General features: G+C 42.7%; 1 protein-coding gene across 23 annotated transcripts in view; it reads left to right on the top strand.

Annotated features, from left to right (window-relative positions):
• The window catches only part of SLC23A2 (solute carrier family 23 member 2), a 132734-nt gene that overhangs the window by 49594 nt on the left and 70827 nt on the right, over nt 1-12313 (top strand). For 22 of the 23 annotated variants that reach the window (XR_014315282.1, XM_082744438.1, XM_082744433.1 and 19 more), the window contains one exon: nt 10241-10504. The exons of the other annotated variant lie outside the window; for it this stretch is intronic. Coding sequence is in view for 21 of the 22 variants with exons in the window: in XM_082744438.1 (XP_082600564.1) it covers nt 10397-10504 (108 nt within the window). In the remaining variant the exon portion in view is untranslated. The remainder of the gene's footprint in view (nt 1-10240; nt 10505-12313) is intronic. 23 annotated transcript variants of the gene reach the window in all.

Raw genomic sequence — 12313 nt, forward strand, 5'->3', positions numbered from 1 at the left:
TGTTAGCATTTAACAGAATTTAATGGAGCAGCCACAGTTGAGCTATAATCCTCTAATGATGGGATTTAAGCAGAGAGGGAGCCACGGATTGGCTTTCGAAATGTGCTTTATCATTGAACCTGGCCAGCTCTGAAAGGTCTTGTTTGTACCTTGGTAAGAACCAAACTACAGCTTGGCAAGTGGAGGTTTAGAATTTCCTTATCCCAAAGTTTTCCTTGTTAGTCACACTCAGTTGTTTGGATAGGTTTCTGCAGGCAGAGAAACTATCCCACCCCTGGTTGCCCGTGCAAAGGTGGGGGCGGTCTGAGGTCCTCTAGCATCAGAACGTTTGTGCGTTTGTTAAAAATATTCCCAAGTCCCAGTGTAGGTGTATGAAATCAGAATCTGGAAGAGGGGACATTTTTTAAGTTGGTGAGATTATGGAAATTTTTAAATTCTTTTTCTTTTTTTTCTTTGAAAATTGATTTTTCTTTTTTTTTCTTTTTTCTTTTTTTTTTAAGATTTTATTTATTTATTTGAGAGAGAGACAGTGAGAGAGAGCATGAGCAAGGAGAAGGTCAGAGAGCGAAGCCGACTCCCCATGGAGCTGGGAGCCTGATGCGGGACTCAATGGATCATGACCTGAGCTAAAGGCAGTCGTCCAACCAACTGAGCCACCCAGGCGTCCCGAAAATTGATTTTTATTGAAGTATAGTTTACATACTGTAAACGGATACACACGGATGGAACCATGTTCACAGTGTAGACGATTTCTCTGTTTCTTTCCTCTGCCTTTGGAGTCGCTCTGTCCACTCCCATGCTAGGTCGCTACTACCTGCTTCCTGTCGCTGGAGGTCAGGGAATCCGGCAGCGTATCTTGTGTCCAGCTTCTTTCTGTGTGGTATCTGTGCACTTTCTCCCTGTTCTGTACGTTAGCAGTTGCTTCCTTTCTGTTGCTGAGTACTTTTTGTAGGGACCTGCTGGGGCTTGTTTATCCATTCACTTGTTGATGGACCTTTTGATGTCTTGAGTTCTGGGTCTGTTATAATGAAAACAGCTTTGAGAACTTGTCTGCAAGTATTTGTGTAGAAGAAGCCTGCATTTTGAAGAATCTTTGCAAGTGAGTCTTAGGCATGTGAACTATTGACTCTTTCTTATACTTCATGTATCATTTTGGAGACTGTAGATTTTTGTGTCAAAAGGTGGATTTGCCGTGCATGTATGTTTTTGTTGTAGTATTGCCATCAATGTGGGATAAATGTATATTTCATTAATACTTATTGAGTATTCTGTGCTAAGAGCTGGGACTATAAAGATGAATTGTACACATGGGGGAGTCAGCCCTTTGGGAGGATTCTTAGTGGTTTCTTCATCTGTTGAGTGCTTGGGACTAGGAGCTGCCAGATGCTGATGGAAAGACACATTTTTTTTAGGGTTTGGTTTTGCTTCCAAGAAACACGAAAAGGCTTGGATGGTAGTAAACTCCAGGAGCAGCTCAGCCTTTAAATTCTGTTTGGGTAGTACTGTCCTACTTCCAAGTCAGGTGGCCGTGGTAAGCCACAGCAGGAAGTTGACCCATTCCTAGACAGCAGAGAAATTGTCAGATTAAGAAAAAAATAAAGTGCAAAAGAAATGATCACTGGCTGAAAAGCTGATCAAAGAAGTGCTAATTCAAAGCTTTTATTCTGTATTTGTTCATGATTATTGGTGGCTGGAGAGCTGGTTCAATCCCTGGGGTATTGGAAGTTTGTTAAACTTCCAATTAAAGTTTAAATATTTTACTTCCCTGTTGGCTCATAGCAGCATTTGCCAAATTACCGTTTTTCTGCTCTAGCAGGCTTAGATTTATTTTGAGGTTGAAAAAGAAATATTTTTTAATGAGACTGTAATATTTTCCTGCTTGCTTTAAGGTGGTGATTTTTAATCCTGGCTGTAGGAAAGTTTTGTAAACTAGATGCTCAGGCTCCGTAGACCTACTTAATCAGGTTCAGTGGGCAGGGGACCCAACAGTAGTATATTTAAAATTCTTAGGTGGTTTCAACATGAAATCAAAGTTGAGGATGATTTCTTTGGGGGCAGCCTTGGTTATTGGTACACCTCTTTTGTTGCCCGTTCCCCCCCCTTTCCCAGCTGAGCGTAATTTACAAAACCTTTGCTTTTCTCCATTTCTCTTCTGACAATAGAAGTTATTTTACAACTCGAAACCCAAGAGCTTTGTTCCATGTGTCTTGTCACTCCAAGGCTGTGTCCTGACCACTCAACGGAAGGGACCAGACTTCTTTGTGTGACCTTGTTGAGGGGAACTGACCATGTCTCTCAATTTGATTCTCAGCAGAGGGGTGGAACCAAGTGCTGCTGTGGACATCATCAGGCTCTTCAGGGAGAAGGGGGCGCGCCTTTCACTGTCCAGTAAATAGCTTTAGAAAATACGGAGACTTAAGCCCTTTGCCATCCATTAATCAACATTTTGGTTAACACTTTGGTGTGTGCGTGTGTGTGTGCACACTTAATATCACTCAGTGGTTAGATTAGTTCTGTATCTGTTTTTATCCCTGTATGAATTGCCTTTAATTTCTTTTTATTTATTATCTGATTTTTAAAAAATTGGTACCTTCTTTTATTATTGTTGTGTTTCATTATTATTGTCGCGTATCAGAAAATGCACAAGAACTTTCAGCCTAAGATCTATCCTCTTAACAAACCTTTAAATGTCTTGTTAACTGTGCAGTGTTCTACAGCAGATCCCTAGAATTTACCTTGCATAATAAACTTTACACATGTTGAGTGGCACCCCCCCCAAGTCCCTGGCAACCTCGATTATATTCTCTGCCTCTGTGAATTTGACTATTTTAGATACCTCCTATAAATGCAATCGTGCGGTATTTGTCCTTCCATGACTGGCTTACTTCACTTAGCATAGTGTTGTACATAATGTTTTTTTTTTTCCTTACATAATATAGGGTGAACATCTTCCCATGTCAGTAGATATTTCTATGTCATCTTTTTAATGTCTACATGGTATTCCTTTGCAGGAACATACCATAATTTTGTCATTCAATTCCCTAGTGTTGGATATTAGATTTTTCCTGATAATTTGGATTTGTTTTGTTTTTATTTTTTTGTTTTTATTTATTTGACACAGAGAGAGAGTTTACAAGTAGGCAGAAAGGCAGGCAGAGGGAGAGGGGGAAGCAGGCTCCCTGCCCAGCAGAGAGCCCGATATGGGTCTTGATCCCAGGACCCTGAGACCATGACCTGAGCCAAAGGCAGAGGCTTAATCTACTGAGCCGCCCAGGTGCCCCAATTTTTGGTTTTATTAATATTGCTCACATGCATGATTTTGGAGCTAAATTTTTCTGTCCTAATTAACAAATATTAGAAGTAAACATGAGTATACGTCTTCAGATACATATAGCCCAACTCTCTACTCATTAGCAAATTTATTTTTCATTAGGAGTGTGAGTTTGTGTATTTGTTCACTACCTTACCAATAAGGGCATTAAAAATAACCCACATAGGTTAATAAAAAGGTACCTCATTTCAGTATACTTTGATTTGATTTTAAACAAGGATGGAACATTTATTTTGCTGCTTTTATTTGAGGGGGATTGAAGATAAGAAGCTCATATTTTGTCCATTTTTAAAAAATATTTTTTATTTATTTGCCAGAGAGAGAGAGAGAAGGAAGCAGTAGGGGGAGGAGCCGCAGGAGAGGGAGAGGCAGGCTTCCCACTGAGCAGGGGGCCTGTTGGGGGACTCAGATCCAAGGACCCTGGGATCATGACCTGAGCCAAGGGCAGATGTTTGTTTACCTGACTAAACCACCCAGGTGCCCCTGTTCTGTCCATTTTTATATTAAGGACTTTTATTTCCTGTGTATTTATAAGAGCTCTTCAAATAGTAAAGATACGAACACATGATCTTATATAGATCATATTTTGCTTTTTAACTTTGTGATTTTTTTTTCTCCATACAGAAACCTAAAAAAATCTCATATTGCCTAATCACGACATAGTATGCTAAGAAAGGAGTCCTCTGCCATAATGTTACGTAACCATTAGTGGTCCTTCCTCCCTCCGGCCCTCCCTCTTTTGCACTAGCCTTAGGACTTAAACATTTTCTGGATTTTATTACGTAGTATTGCCCTGGTTGTTTTGGCATGTTGTATTGAAAAATCCGTACTTTGCCTTATGATTTAAAGTGCTTCCATATTCTATATTTCTCAGTTTTTAGGGTTCCTCTTGTCTATTTTTCTGCCTTTGTGAACTCTATTTATTACAACTTTATGTTAGGGTTCCTATCTGATAGAACACATTCTTACTCTTTTTTCAGATATTTGTGGCTATTTTTGCTTATCCTTCCACAAGAATTTTAGCAAGCCCCCTTTCTCTCCTTTTGGGATATTAATTGATTTTTATAAAATTTATATGCATTATGAATATCAGAAAATGTACATACTTATAGAAGCATTCTTATTCTGGGATCTGGTCTATTTCTCTGATTATTTAAATCTGTTTTGTAGCCCTGTTTTATTCATAAAGGTCATGCCCAATTTTGATAAAACCTAAGTGATGCTGTTATTGTCATCTTACATAGTAAGATGTAAGTAAGTAAGATACATCCTCTTATCTTCACGGGTGGGTAAACTTTTCTGTAGGTGTCTCAGGTTTTGTGGCCCAGATAATCCTGTCACATGCTCTTCCTTGTTGCTGTTTACCACCTGAAAAAAGGTGAAAACCGCTCTCAGCTGGGGACCCTGCACAACCAGGCAAGGCAGCACACAACCAGATGCTTGCTGCTGGCGTTAGGGGAACGCTTTAGGTTCACTAGCTGAGTAGGAAACTACCTTAGTAGCAAACCTAAAAGAGCCTTGGGTCCTTTTTCTTTTTATTTTTTTAAGGTTATGTGGGCTATTTTGAATGCCCTTGTTTGTAAGGTAGTAAACAAACACACTCCTAATCAACCAGCAGGTTCTCTCAGATTTTCTCATCTCTTGGTTGTGGTTCTCATTTGGTCTTTTCCTTTCAAATACTTCCTTCCTCTTCCTCTGTCAGCCAAGCAACACCGCGGTGGTGTCGACACCCTGGCTTATCCCTGACATCAGCGCATCTGGTGTGTCACAGATGGGCTTGATGTTGGCTCTTGATTTCCTTACCCAATTTCGGAGAAGTATTAAGCAAGAATGAATGTTACATTATATCAGGTAGCTTTATTATTATTTTTTAAACCATTTATTTATCCCACAAAGGCTGGGGAGCCTTCAGTACAGCTGCCAAGTCTGGCCCCGGGAGCTGGGGGTCAGGCGATGGCTGTTGCCCCTCGTCCTGACCACCCTGGTGGTCCAGCTGGGCAGAGCTGGCCTCGTGGCTCCCCTGTGCCACAGTGACGTGGCGGCCAGAGGATGAAGGAAAGGGAGTTTGTTTTGGAGGTGGGGCCCATGCAGGAGTCCGAGAAGCTGGTGGAGGACCCAGCACCTGAGGACTCGAGAGATGGAGATGACAGCACAGCGGGGCCAGGCTTCCCAGTAGGTGCCACGGTGACCCTGCAGCCTTGCTGTCATTCTGAGGTGACAGACGGACTGGGGGCATGCAGACCTTCCCCAGTTTAAGATTCCCTGGAGATTTTGCCTTTTCTTTTAACAAACACTAAACCAGACCCTAAATTCCACCCACACCTTTTTTCTCTGTCTGGGCCTTGGCATTTCCCCCACTCAAGTTGAGCCTGTGTGGACGAAGCACTCTGATCTCAGGTTGGTGCGTGGGTTCTGGCCTTGAGGCTGTCTTTCTAATGCTCCAGGACTTGGCTGTGGAATGCTGTCACGTGGGGACTTCCGAGGATACATTTCTGTGTTCAGTGTTCCCTGTCTCCTCCCCTTCTTTCCCTGTCTGTGTCTTAACCCAGTAAAGCATATCCCCTCCTTCCGAGTCTTGGCGCCCCTCTGCCCCGAAGCCTCTGTCAGAGAGAGCATCACTGCCTTGCGCTTTGCTTGGATACATCCCCTCTTTTACGCACTTGGCCCCCTGTCTTCATGGTGCGCCAAAGAGTTCTGCCCTGTAAGAGATCGCAAAGGCCGGGGCTAGGTCCCAGTAGAGCTCATGAGGGCCAGTTAAACACTCAGTGGAGAAACACAGTGCTTGGGGCGCCAGGGCGACTCAGTTGGTTACAGGACTGCCTTCTGCTCGGGTCATGATCCTGGGATTGAGTCACACATCTGGCTCCCCCTGCTCTGTGGGGAGCCTGCTTCTCCCTCTCCCTCTGTCTGCTACTCCCCTGCTTCTTGTGCGCTCGCTCACTCACGCTCTCTCTCTGTGTCAAATAAGTAATAAAATCTTTTAAAAAAAAAACAAAACAAACAAGAAATACAGACTGCTTGATGAAAAGTGGTCTTGCCACAGTGGAATTGTCCCCTTTTGTTCCTGGTCATGGGGGCAGTGGGGAAGGTTGGCTGCTGCAGGGATGATCAGGTCTGAAATGAGCATGAAGATGCAATTCACCCAGGAGAGTAAATACATTCTACATTAAAAAGCTCTATCCTGGAGCACCTGGTTGGCTCAGTCATTAAGCGTCTGCCTTCAGCTCAGGTCACGATCCTGGGATTCTGGGATCGAGTCCTGCAAGAGGCCTGCTTCTTCTCCTCCCTCTGCCTGCTACTCCTCCTGCTTGTGCTCTTTTTCATTCTCGCTCATAAATAAATAAATAAATAAATAAATAAATAATAAAAAAATCGATCTTAAAAGACTCTATCCTTTTTCCTAAGGTTAACTTGGGTTTGAGAGCTCCGCTTGGTCTGCTGGTTCCCTGATGGCCATGGCTGCATGTGGAGCCAAGGGCTCATTTGATGCTTCGTATAACTATAGCATGTAGTCTTGTAAAAAAACCTTTCAGTGGTTCACTGTCCTCTTTGCTTGTCCCATCTTCAGGGAAACCTAAGCTTCTGGCAGTTACGGTACAGGTCTGTCTGGGCTACTTCAGGTATGTTCAGAGTCCTGCTGTATGTGTTGTTTTTTGCTGTTGTTTTAGCTCATGGGAAACTGATGGGTGGAAGTAGTGAAGTCATGATGTATAGAAGATGGATAGATTCGATTATAAACATAAGAAACATAAGAATAATTCTAGAAGATCATCCACGAAATTCATGAACACACAAAAAGCTGGGTTAAGATATTTAGAATCAATAGAACAGAATTAAAGGATTAATAGCCTTACAAAAATAAAGATTTGTAAACACTAGAGGCAGAGGGCAGGAGATAAACCACAAGAGTCTCTGTACTTGCTAGAAAACATGAAAAACTCATGAGTCAGCACCTCCCAAAAATCTGAAAAATTCTCCACTGTTGCAGCTTTGTAGTAGCATTCCCGAATGTGGGTGAGATGGACTGATTTGTTGCTGGTGGCACTGCCAAGTAGAGTCTTTCAGGATGAGAATTTTATGTCTCAAGAGCCTCTTCTATGTCCTTAGTCCTCTTCGGGAGCTCTGTTCAGGGGATTGGGGTTTGCCAAGGTTTTGTTACCCATTCTATCATTTTCCTGCCTCTCTGCAAACTTTGCCTTTGCAAGGAGTTCTTTGTGTTGTGTTGTTTTTGAATTGTCATAAAACACTTTAAGTGAGAACACGAGAAAAGGTTAATTCGGAGTGAAATCTCTGTTAGGGCTGCAGGTAGAGCCTTTAGGGTTTTCTAAGCAGTAGCCATAACTTCCCCTCCGAGGACAGAAAATCCCCACTTTTATGTATTATGTATTTACTACATAGTAACATGGGTCCCCATATTCCCCATGAGCAGCAGAAAACAGAAATGCCCCACTCATCCCCATTATTGTAAAGGGAAAGCTATTTTATTTTTATTTTTATTTTTTTTAAGATTCTTATTTATTTGACAGAGATCACAAGTAGGCAGAAGGAGGCAGGCAGAGAGAGAGGAGGAAGCAGGCTCCCTGCTGAGCAGAGGACCTGATATGGGGCTCGATCCCAGGACCCTGGGATCATGACCTGAGCCAAAGGCAGAGGCTTTAATCCACTGAGCCATCCAGGCACCCCGGGAAAACTATTTTTAAAAAGTCACAGAATTGCAGTAAGTCACACAGATTTACTCCTTTAGGGAGTTTTCTCTATCTGGTGACATCCATGTCCCTGCTTCCCAATCTGGAACACATATCCCTTGTTCTGTGCTTAGAATTCAGATGGCACACTGGGGTGTCATTTTGGGGAGGAGGGAGATGTATTTAAACCAGGGTTTCTCAGCCTTGGTACTATTCACATTTGGGGCCAGGTAGTTCTTTATTATGGAATCTGCTCCAGGCACTGTAGGATGTTTCACAGCACTCCTGGCCTCTTCCTGTTAAATACTAGTAGCTTTCCCCTAGTCTGATGACCAGGAGGGTCTTCAGACATTGCCAGACGTCCCCTGGAGGGAACACCACTCCTGGTTGAGGGCTCCTGCGTTCAACAGACATGGATACAATAAGGCGATGTGTATGTGCAAACATTTAATCAGAAGAGCCCCTCTAACCAGTTTGATGTGTGCGCTTGATTCTCTTCTACTTGAGGCAGCATGATGTTCTGGCAACTGTTTCTTTTATTTTTTCTTTTTGTGTTCTTCCCACTGAACTCCCAAATTTTTGTATAATTCCTTCTCTTTTCTTTTTTGTCTGTATTTCAGTTTCTCCCCTGGCTCATCCAGTCATTGTTGAATGAAAGAGTCTCTAACAGAGTTCCTCGAACAGATTTCCTCCTTGTATTTCTAAACTTGGCGTTGGTGTGTCTTCAGAGTTGCCGGACAGCTTGGCTGGGTTATTCACCCTCAGTGGCACATTCACTGGCGTGGAGTCTGACATCATTTTAATGAATGCTCTGTCCCCTCTCACCCCTACCTGCTCGTGTATGTGTGTTTTTTTAAATAAAACTTGGGGCATACTTAGGCAGGTTTTATTGACCATGTGCCAACCCTTGTAGGGATCCTTTGTGTCCTCTCATTTTTTGAAGCTGAAATTCCCCAAATGCTTGTTAATTTTTGGGTGGATCTCTTTTATTGTCCAAGTCATACTTTGTTTGAAATTGAGTTTTTACTTTTCTTCTACCCTGAAACTTGGCTGCATAGAATTGTTTAGTAATTTCTTACACTTGACTTTTGCCTAGATCTTTCTCTTAGCCCGGAGCATTGCACTTTTCCCCATCCACCCACGTTTCTCTGAGCATTCCGGATCCATCATGCTCTCCTTCCCCTTCCTTCCTTATCTCTTGCCATTTTACCTCCCTTCCTTTTTATTTTTTTTTCTTGATTTCTTCCTTAGGTTTATGCTGTTTATTTGATTGATAGGAATGTGTGGGCTTGGTGTTTTGTATGGCATTCTTCTAGCTCATTTAAAGGTCATCTTGAGGCGTTCCTAGAATGTTGTGCGGTCATTTAATCCTAGATTGGTTTCATCTCCTTTTTTTTTTTTTTTTTTTTTTTTAATTTAAATGCTTATGAGTGTCTCCCCCTGCCTTTAGTTAGGCATCTATAGGGAATTCAGAACTTGGATATCCATGCAGTCATACTGGATTAGCTATAACTGCACTCACTGTCTCGTATGGTCAACCCTAGTCACATATGACTATTTAAATTCAAATTGATTAAAATTAGATACAAGTAAAAATTGAGTTTCTTAGGGTGCCTGGGTGGCTCAGTGGGTTAAAGTCTCTGCCTTTAGCTTGGGTCATGATTCCAGGGTCCTGGGATTGAACCCCACATCGGGCTCTCTGCTCGCAGGGAGCCTGCTTCCCCCCTTCTCTCTGTCTACCTCTCTGCCTGCTTGTTATCTCTGTTGAATGAATAAATAAAATATTTTTAAAAAGGGGGGTTTTTTTTTGTTTTTGTTTTTGTTTTGTTTTGTTTTGTTTTTAGTTTCTCCAACAGCCCTGTGGGAAGAGACAATTGGGTTGGACAGGGCATTTTCATCCCTGCAGTGGTTTCTGCTGGAGAGTGCTGGGCTGTGAGAGCTGTACCATCATATGTGTGTCAGAGAGATCCCCATGTAGCCTTCTCACCCTTGGACTTGGGTATTGCTGGCCCAGTTCAATGGTCCTCCTCTCAAGGGGGTGGTTCAGAATCTGCAGGGCTCCCTGAAGATGGTGGGGACTTGAAAAGTGTGATTAAGTGATGTGCTTTTTTTCCTGTTTGGATGTAACATACACTATATTTCTCTCTAGGACACACAGCGAATGTGTGTCCTGTCCCCTTGATGCGCCTGTCGTGATTTGGCTGCTTCCTCTCTCTCTCTCTAGGTGCTGAGAGATGGCGGCGCTTGTGGAGCTCCTCTCTGCCTGAGCATCGGGCCCTCCAGGCACCGGAAGAGCCAGCTCAGACCTGGGCGTCTTGCCTGCACAAGCCTTCTCTTCCAGCCCCTGCAGTCCAGAGGCTGAACTGCTCATTTTTTCTTGATGATGGGTATCGGTAAGAACACTACGTCCAAATCCATGGAGGCTGGAAGTTCAACTGAAGGCAAATATGAAGATGAAGCGAAGCATCCTGCTTTCTTCACTCTTCCGGTAACTCTTCCCTTCTCTCTCTCCCCTTGACTCACTCTCCAGCTGTTTCCATATTGAATCAACATAGGATTAGCTGTAATACTCCTGTTTTCAGTGGAGGTTAAGGCGTTCAAAAACTGAAGGCTTTGCACGTGAGACGGTCTTTGGGAACCCTCTTGGGTGACTGTGGCTTTGGCCGTGCTGTGTGTTGGAGTCACCTGATGGGATTAACTCTGGGAAGGAAGCATGTGTGGCTGTGAACGTCATAAAACCACCCTGCCCAGTGCTTACTGTGTGCTGGAGGGTGCTGAAAGCTGCATTCTGGCTCCCAAAATGTGTTCCAATGAAATAACCTAAGACCCAGCTTCACACTCACATTTGCAGGGTAGAGAATGACTGAATGACCACCCAAAGCCAGAAGTCTTGCTTTGTATCATGGTGGCAGTATCCCAGATGCAGTTTTAGCTGAAGAGGTGTTACCAGTTAGAGAAGGCTGCTTACGCACATTCATTAATTCAGTGCTAATACTTTTCCAGATGTAGGATTATGATTTGATGTGTATAAAGTTTTACCTGAAGTGTTGGTTCAAAAAAGGAAAAAGCTCTTTAGTGAGAACTTGCTTCCAAGTGTTTTTCTCTTAGTACTAGACATGAGTTTAAGGGCAAGAACATCATTCTAGAATTCCTGAAAGCATGGTCCTGGAATTGGCCTTACTGTGGCATTACCCAGTAAGAAGGATGTGAACACGTATCCTTAAGTACATTGATTGACTTGACTGGCATTCATAGTTTGATTTTTACTCTATTAATTCCCAGAAAGATGTCCCTGATTTTACAACCAACATCACTGTTTTCTTTGTTCCTACAAAGTGAAATTTTTAAAATGCATAGAGGGAGGACGTGGGATTTTTTTTTTTTTTTAAGATTTTTTAATTTATTTTATTTGACAGAGAGATCACAAGTAGGCAGAGAGGCAGGCAGAGACAGAGGGGGAAGCAGGCTCCCTGCTGAGCAGAGGGCCCGATGCGGGGCTTGATCCCAGGACACTGAGATCATGACCTGAGCCGAAGGCAGCGGCTTAATCCACTGAGCCACCCAGGCGCCCCCAAAGTGAAATTTTTAAACTTTTAAAAATTTTAAATTTAAATTGTTTAAAATTTAAAATTTTAAACTGTTTAAAATTTAAAAATTTAAATTTAAACTGTTAAGAAAAACTGATTCTCTGTTGTGTTGAAGGCTTAGGGTTGACACGTTTTCTAGAGGAAGAGGCAAGGTGGTTTTCCAAGTTTAAATTAGATCGTCTTTGAAAAATGAAAAGGAGTATTTGTGCCTGGGTGTTGATTTGTCTCTCCTGCTGCCTGAGAGCTCAGCACACAGTTCACCCTCACCCTCTACTTGAGAGACATGAACTTGAGCTTGCCTTTCCCTCCCACCTGCCCTGTCACTATGGCAGAGAGTTTTAGGTTGACTTGTTTTCATTTTATTTTTATTTTTATTTTTTTAAGATTTTTATTTATTTATTTGACAGACAGAGATCACAAGTAGGCAGAGGCAGGCAGAGAGAGAGGAGGAAGCAGTCTCCCCACGGAGCAGAGAGCCCGATGCGGGGCTCGATCCCAGGACTCTGAGATCATGACCCGAGCTGAAGGCAGAGGCTTTTACCCACTGAGCCACCCAGGCGCCCCTTGTTTTCATTTTCAAATTGTGATACTCTACAGATAGTTAAATCCACAGCATATCTATCTTTTTTCATATTTATTCCCTGTTGTTGGTTTTCCTCTTCCTCCCTCTTTGATCACTTTTCATTAAACAAACCAAACAAAAACACTGA

This window comes from Mustela nivalis, assembly GCF_964662115.1.
Source record: "Mustela nivalis genome assembly, chromosome: 8".
NCBI lineage: Eukaryota > Metazoa > Chordata > Mammalia > Carnivora > Mustelidae > Mustela > Mustela nivalis.